The 8,351-nt window shown below is 53.3% G+C and overlaps 1 protein-coding gene across 1 annotated transcript in view; it reads left to right on the top strand.

Annotated features, from left to right (window-relative positions):
- Window positions 1-7,883, top strand: part of Setd3 (SET domain containing 3) — a 75,912-nt gene extending 68,029 nt beyond the window's left edge. Inside the window, exon 13 of the mRNA XM_012515569.2 lies at window positions 7,789-7,883. Within this exon, the coding sequence (XP_012371023.1) occupies window positions 7,789-7,883 (95 nt within the window). The remainder of the gene's footprint in view (window positions 1-7,788) is intronic.
- Window positions 7,884-8,351: the final 468 nt, after the last annotated feature.

Genomic DNA, 8,351 nt, shown 5'->3' with positions numbered 1-8,351 from the left:
GCGGCGGTTGGTGGCTCCCTGGGCCGCGCGGGAGCGGGAGGGAGGGCGGACGTGGCGGCGCCGCGAGGCCAGGCCGGGCCTTTCGCCCTGCTCCGTGCAGTGATGCCCAGTACTGAAATAAGACGGAAGGTGGCAACTTATTTTTAATAGTTTTAAATGTTGATGATAATCCTAATTATATAAATATATATGCACATATATATCTAGTGATTTCTAAAGATTTGTTTACTTTTTGTGTTTTGTTTCACTGTACTAAGAGTGTGTCCTCCTCCTCGAATCAGAGTAGGACATGCGCCCCTCCTGGTTTCGAGTGCTGGCCTTGCTCGGTGCCCAGCACGGTACCGGGCGTGCGCGCCCCGCAGCAGCCGCAGCTTCCCTGTTGGTGTTCCAAGTGAGATGGCTTCTGGCTTTTCTGGTTTTCACAGCAAGCTAGAGATTTTCCAAGCTCTCTTTTTGGGTAAAATCCCGTATTAAAAAGAAAACATGGTTAATATTTTCGTCTGTTCCTCTTCTTTGGAGTGGGGCAGGCCTTTCGATAGCAACATCTTACTCCCTGAGCATTTTTTGAACCCTGAGCTCAAGCTAAGGTCCCCATCTTGGGCCGCGGAGCCCATGGAGCCCCGCCGGGTGCCCTCCAGCAGTCTGCGGGGTGCTCAGAGAGGCCTCAGGCAGCTGGACTCCGCGGACACGGAGGGACCCTTGTTTGTGAGGCGGAGTGGCAGCTGTCCCTAGGAAGTCTCTGATTTTCCGAACCACACGTTTTCATGTGGTCTCTAAGGTCCTGAGTGCTTAGTTTTTAAAGCTGAGTGAATTGCCTGTTCTTTGGCCTAGTAAACGTGGCTGCCAACAAGTGGTGTCCGGCTGCCCTGTGAAAGATGAGCACAGCAGGCACTTGCCAGCTCCCTGCTGGGGATGAGCAAGGTGCTCAGGGCTGTGGCCTTTTCTTTGGCCAGCAGGGCAGGGCTGCTTGCAGCACTGTGCTCACAAGCAGGCTTTGCCCCTGCTGTGGGTGCCTGCCATTCCCTGCCTGCTCTGTGCGCCTGTGAACTTGGCAAGGAGAGGCACGTGCTTTCCCCTGGAAGTGCGAGGCTGCGCCTGTGCACCTGATGGACCCGAGGCATTTCCTGGCCGTTCCCATGTACGCCAGGAGTAGGAGGCTGGGTCGTTTTCAAGCTGTGCTCCAGGGAAGACCTGAGGTGCTGAGGAAGCCAGGGTCCCAAGGCCGTCCTGAGCTCACTTCTCTCCGGGGTAGTGATGTCTATTCTCAGGGCCTCAGTGTCCTTATTTCCTTGTATGATGAATGAACAGACTGAGGTTACTGAAATAACTTGCTGAAAATCTCCGAGACCAGCCCAGTGGGGCGCCACAGGCTCAAGGGCCTAGGACCCTGGGAGGCTGAGGCAGTAAGGTGGCAGTTTCCATACCAGCCTGGGTGGCTTAGTCCATCTCAGAAAAGGGGTGGGATGGGACATGTAGCTCTTCATGGAGGGGCTGGCCTCAGTCCTGAAGTGTGGAAAGAACCTCAGAGGCTGCTTATCCTCCACTAGCCAGGCCTGTGTGTGTCTTCAGATCACCAAGAGATGTAGAAGGTGGGCTTTCAGGCACTTAGTGTATGTGGGAATTGTGGGAAAGTGGTTACATGGGCATTGGCCAGACTGCACTGGTGTGTGTCGTGGAAACAGGCCTTTCTTGTCGCAAAGCTCGAGAGGCTGGAGGCCACTCGCTGGGCAGGAGCCCCGCTCCCTACCCCTCAGGTAAGCACGTTGCAGCCTGCCTGCTGTCCAGGAAAACCCACCCAGTTCTTATCCCCAAACAGGCAATGGGGAGGTGATTTTTTTCCCTGGCAGTTTCTAGAATAGGCTCATTGGAAGGTGTTTTTATTTTGTTGTTGAGAGGTGGCGGGTCATACATTTAAAATAGCCACAGGTTCCCAATATCCACGGTCGTGCCAAATTAACCTTTCATTTAAAAATGAGAGAATAAACTTCTGTAAATCATTGGTTCTGTTTTTCTGATGGTTAATATGTGCAAGTACAGAATACGGAAGCCTGGCCGGAGGCAAGAGGCCAGGCCTGGGCGGTGGTGGCCAGAGAAGGACGGGGCTGGGGGGCGTGGGGCACGAAGGGCTGGCCACTCCCGTGTTCTGGCGAGTGCTGCTTCTGTGTCACACCACGCGGTCGCTGTCCCTGATCCCACAGAGTGAGTGTACCTCATAGAGCATGGCTGTAACCTGACCTGAGAATCCAGCTCACTTTCATTTAAATGTCAGTTTGAGGCAGGTGAAGCGCAGAGTCTAGTAACCTCATTAAGGGTCACCCTGCTATTGTAATCAACAGCACCTCATATAACATATTCCTAAAGTTCTATGTGTAAATTGAATTTGAGTAACTTGAATTGTATTTAAATGCACCAGTAGATTTGTTATTGAAATGAATCTGCCCTGTTGGACCTGAGTGTGCCAGGCCTGGCAGAGGAAGCCTTGGAGGGATGCGTTCTCTGCTGCCTGCCTGTAGCCCAAGGAGGGAGCAGCTCGCCCCTCCTCCACAGAGGGCACAGCAGCGAGTGGAGCAAGCCTGGGGCGGGGGAGGAGCTGGCACCCGGGAGCACTGCGAGGACCCAGGTGCTCCAGCCCAGGAGCTCCCATCGGCGGACTTTCTAGTCTGAGCCCCGCTTCCAGGGCCTGGTGTGAGGGGAGCAGAGGCCGCGTTGGCCAACTTGTGCTCCTGGCACAGTGCTTGGAGCTTCTTCTCGGCCATGAGGTGCTGAGGGGGCATGTGCACAAGCACCCAAGCTCCTAGCGCGCTGCCTGGGGCTGTTTGGGCCAGGTCCTAGGACAGGGCGTGCGCAGGGTGGCCCTGCCGCAGGACTCCAGAGCCCAGCTGGAGCTCTGTGCACTTGTTCTGCTTGTACTGCCAGGCACCTCAGGAGGGATCAGGGTGGCATCTGGTGGCCTTAGTGACAAGGCAGTGGAGTTGAGGCCAGTGGCTGAGTTGTCATTTCCAGCAACTCTGGCTCCTGGTTTTAATGGTGTCAGTATCCTCTTTCTAAGGCCGTTGTACTTGACCCAGACTTAGGTGGGCGCATGCGTGTGCGTGTGTGTGTGTGTGTGTTTTGTATATATGAATACAGATGTATGTGCAGACATGTGTGTATGAAATTTTCTTAACCCCAGAGACGCGTGTCGGCACAGCGTAGGCCATGCTGTGTAACAACCGCCATGGCGCTGTGCTGCTGCTGCTGCAGGACCAGGGAGACCCAGGCACATCACAGGGACTGCATGGGCTCTGTGACTGAGCAGTCTCTGCCCTGGTTGCCCAACCAGGCCGTCACCAAACACTGCCACCACACAGGCAAAGGGACAGCACCATCTCCTCCCTGTCTCAGTCCCCTCCCCAGCTTCCTGTTTCTCCCTGATGGGTCCTGGCTTTCCAGGGCCTGGTAGACAAAGTCGGCCTGTGGCCTGGACCCCAAGCTCTGGTTCCATGCTAACTTGGTACAGTTCTGGAGGAGCTGCTTTTAGGTGTTGGGGGAATTCTGTGTAGCATCCCCGCCTGGGAGAGCCCCGGGACAGCCATCTCCCCACAGCCCACTTGCTCCACCCTCACCTGTCCTTCAGCAGGACTCAGTGCTGCAGCAGAAATGAGCGCTAGGAGCTAGGACCTAGGACGAGGAGCCTGCAGGCATTCCGGGGCGTGTTCCTGTGGGATGGACTCGGCTTCCTTCCTGCACAGCTGAGGCACTGTCCAAGGCTGCTGGGCAGGGAGCTGTGTGTTATGGACCCAAGTGTCCGCGCAGGCATCCTGGAACACAGCGTGTCCAGCCACTTGTGGCCCTGGCCGCTGAATGAATGGTGTCATGGGCTGCCTTGTGAACTGCCGTAGCACAAGGCAGATGAAAGTGCTGGCTCCACCACCCGCTACTACTCAGATTTGGCTTGGCGGGTGCCCCAGTTGGGAAATACTCCATTTATTTTATACAGATGTATTGCAAAGACTTCAGTGTGAACAACCAATAGCCACCTCTGAAGTTGTTGGCTGTAAGTTTTCAGGTAAATCTTACAGCTGACTTGAAACAAACTGTCCCCAGTGTCAGTCCAGTGGCAGGGGACGGTGGTTGGGATAGTGTACACCTCCTCGGGCCCAACAGTGGAACTAATACACTAGCGGGCACCAGAATGTGTTGTCAGTGAACCCTAAAATGTGTCTAGAGAAAGTTACTTCTGTCTTATCCATGAACTGAAAGAGAAAGTTTATTTGGTCACTGGCAGTTGTCAAAATAGCAAGCTCCAGGCTTGTGTTATCTGGTGATTGAAGGGCTGACATGGTTCGGACTGTGGTATAATTTCTGTTAGGAAGTTAATTCAGTCGTGGGCCAGGGAGGCAGCTCAGTGGTAGAGCACTTGCCTGGCATGCATGAGGCCCCTGGCTTTATCCCCAGCAACTGGAGAAAAGAGTTCAGTCCTAACACACCAAAAGGACTGTAAGGGGCCAGGGTGAGCACTTGGCAAGCTGTGTGAGGACAGTGGGGCTTGATCGCCCGCTCTGCTGTCCTGTGCTGAATTCCGCCTGGATGGCAGTCAGGTCAGGAATGGCTTCCATCCCGCACCACCCTCTTTCTCAAAATCAGGTGCTAGAGCAGAAGTCCTTGCGTTACTAGGACCTCGGCTTAGGCTGACTGAGGCAGAACCTTGCATCTGGCCCCACAACATTACTCTCCCAGGCTGGGGCCCCAGTGGGTGGCAGGGTAACAAAGTCCGCTGCATGGAAAGGTGCTTCCAGCCGCAAGTTGGCCACACCAGTGACATCTAGCCGGTCTTCTCGGAGCTCGGGTCCCACAGGCTGAAGGATTGCTGTGGGCACCCAGGGCTGTGGACGCTGCCCCTCACAGGCTCCAGCCCGCATCTTCAGGGCAAGTCCCATCCCCAGGCCACGGGTAGGGAGGGGAAACTCCACTGTCTACTCAGCAGCCTCGTCCAGGGTTTACCTTCCCTAAAGTGCCTGGGTTATGATGCCTACTGGTGCTGCTGAGTATCTGGTGCAAAATGGGCACTGCCAGGCTCTGGGCTGCAGCCACAGCGAGAGAGGGATGACTGTCCAAGGGTGGGGGGAAGGGATAGGAGCGGTCTTGGGGAAGCACCACCCACATGGCTCTAAATTATGTCGTTCTTCTATTCTTAGTGAAAAACAGTTTGGACAGCGCTTGTGTCCTCCACAGCCCTGTAGATTGCCCACCTAACTTTTCCTTCCCCAAAAGGTTAATTTCTATTTCCAAACAACCAAGAGTTGGTCTCTGGTATGTATTTTTTTCACACCTGAAGCACTTCTAAGAGCATCGCTCAGGAAGCTAGGCTCATCATCGTGCTTTTAGACGTTGCACTTCCAGACTATCCAGCCTGCTGGCATCTTAGTCGCGTGGGCACAGCAGCAGTGAGGGAGCTGGTCATTGTAGCTTAGAGATGCCAACTGAGTACAGAGCAGGGCCCATGCTTTTGCTAGAACAGGGCCTGTGCTGAGACAAGTGTGCGGGACCAGTTCTGTTCCCTGGTCATAAGCGTCCACTCCCAAACTGACAACATCACACACTATTTTTTTTTTTTTTAGTTCTTTTTTAAAATGTATTTTGTGTAGGGCCTCACTATGCAGCTCAGACTCGTAGTGATCCTCCTGTTTTCAAGCCTCCCAGCACTGGGATCACAGGCATACACCTCCATGCCAGGTCTCAGTGGCTGGCTCAGTGCGCCCAGGGGCAGGGCCAGCATGGCATGTGGCACCAGGCGTGAACCCCAGTCCCTGTGCTTACCTAAGCAGGTGTTTAGTCTGCTGAGCTATCCTGCTGGTCCATCACACTTTCTTAACCCCATTTGGGGTTCAGTTGACTGTCATATTCATACTGACCACACCTCCTTCAGCATGTTTTGGGTGGGCAACTAACAAAGAAATGGGAAGATTCCATGTGCAGAGGTAGAATATATCTGAGCATAGCATCTTGGCTTTTTTTTGGGGGGGAGTACAGTCTCACTGTGCAATACAGGCTGACCTCAAACTCACAGCGATCCTTCTGCTTAGCCTCCCAGATGCTGGGATTACAGGTATGTGCCACCATGCCTGGCATCTTCTCTTTCATAAATTTTGCCATTTACTGCCAAACTGCCTGTGGCCCAGGCATCTAGAATCTCTGTCCAGGATTACCTCCATGTCTAGAAGTCCAGATGAACTAGGGTACCTCCCTGAAACAAACATAAAATAATTCCTGTGGGCATTAGCTAACTCTTTAGCTGTCTCTGAGAAAACCAGAATTTTTTGCAGCAATTAAGTTGCATGATTGGATACAGGGGAAATTTTATAATTGCTCACAGGTTGCAATTTCTGAGGATAGATGTTACTTATGACATGTGTCGAAAGGTCAAAGTTTATACTTCCTTGGACATTAAGCTAATCTTTGAAACTCTAAAAGTTACACTTTTTGGTCATTAATTTTTTTTTACAAGCAGAGATTTTGACAATTAACCCAGTTAATAAAGGTCAAATTTCAATTTTTTCCAATTTCTGGAGCATTTAACTTATTCCTTTTTGAAAATGGGAAGATAGTGGCTGATAAATAGTTATTAAATGAGGACAAGGGTGTAGCTGTGCTGTCAGGGTGGTGAGTATTAAGCAGCTGATCTTGGAAGAATAGAATCGCTGTGTGTCTGATGGCAAGCAAAGCAAAGTCCATTAGGAGCCAAGGAGACAGCAACTTGGCCCAAGTACCGTGCACCGCGAGGAGGGTGGTGTCACCTCAGGAACCTGGGTCCCTCCACTATGTGGGCTGCAGGCTTCAAACCTCCAATGTGCAGCGCATGAGGTAAAGTAAGGAATGTCTGCAAGCCATGCAGCCCAGTGCGTCTTGGTAGGAAGTCAAATGTCATGTGCTGCAGCTCTAAGTGGACCCTCAGATGAGCTGCCCACAGAATACGCCCAGGGGCAGGTCAGGACCTGAGACTACCTATGAAGGTGAGTGGCAGGGCCCTGCTGGGCAGCTCTGCCTGCACAAACCCACTGCAACCACCCCGGGCTGCCCAGGCCAGGTGTGTGGATCAAGAAGGGCATCTAAGAATCTGTCCAGGCCCAGGAAAGGGCAGAGAAAATGCACAAAGCCCTCCCTGGCACCCGAACAAGCCGAGCGAAACATCTCTCCTCTGTCAAAGCCAAGCCCTCATGTGCTATCCCCCTGCCCTTCTGCACCACACAGGGCCTCTTGAACAATTTCAGTGCCCCTGCTCGTTTGCGCCCCCTGGTGGTGGAGCCAGCTGGGATGAAAAATCAGCCTGGCGCTGCCCAGGGAGGCATAAGCAGAGCCTTTGTACCCCACTTCCTGGGAGCAGGAACCTTGCCAGACCCAGCCAGGAAGCTGAGGCAAGCGGTGGTTTTGGTTTATGTTGGGTGCCTTGGGGACTGTGGCATTGCAGAAATAAAGTTCTTGGTACCAACGTGCTCCGTCCTGAGGAGCCACTGCACACTGGTGTCACGTGTGTGGCTAAACAGAGGCTTGGATGGGAGGAAGCAGAGCGGTCACTCACTTTCAAGAAGGTTAAATCACTCTAGCAGCCCACATACAAATTGGTTCCCAGCACTCTTGGCAGCAGCCAGGCCTCGGGGACCTGGACCATGGGCGCCCCCAGAGGAAGAGCGGTCTGGGCACAGTTGTGATGCTCAGAACCCTTTGTGCCTTCAGTGTTAGAATGGGCTGTCTCCTCCTAGGCAGAAATGGTGACTCTGACCTTCACTTTTGCTCCCTCTGTGCCCTCAGTTCTGGTGGGGCTGACACCCGCAGCAGGCGCCATCCTGTCCATTTCCTTGTCCCCATCTCCCAGTTCCAGCCTGCGTGTCCCCACCAAATCTTGAGGCTCTGACAAAGGCCTGCTGCGGGGCCGTGGTCTAGGCTGGGCATGGTCTGGACCAGTTGGGGGCAGTCTGGATGGTTGCCTGCCCCCAACCACACCATTGAGTCATTATGTTGTAAACAGTAGGTGGAGGCTTCCATCACTGGAGCGAAATGCTACATATAAGGAACAGGACAGCCAGAACTGTTACCAGTGGGGTTGGGTCTCATCCATGTTTCTTGGCACCCTGACCAAATAATGGAGCAGCATGCTCCAGAGTTGAGGCAAGATCAGTGATTCATTTGAGAGGGAAACACAAGATCCACTCCACAGAGGAAGTGCAGGCCAGGGAGAAGGGCTCACGGCCTAAGATCTTCAGTGCTGAGGGTTTTAAACCTTAGCATTTGAGGTAGGACTGATGCTTTGGTGTGAGGCTCCACTCCTGCTGGGGAGTGGCTTGACTCAGCCCCTCCATTGGGCAGTGGAGATT

Source organism: Octodon degus, unplaced genomic scaffold (assembly GCF_000260255.1).
Source record: "Octodon degus isolate 3935 unplaced genomic scaffold, OctDeg1.0 scaffold00070, whole genome shotgun sequence".
Classification (NCBI taxonomy): Eukaryota; Metazoa; Chordata; class Mammalia; order Rodentia; family Octodontidae; genus Octodon; species Octodon degus.
The sequence above is the reverse complement of the archived record's forward strand: the minus strand, read 5'-3'. Positions and strand labels throughout refer to the sequence as shown.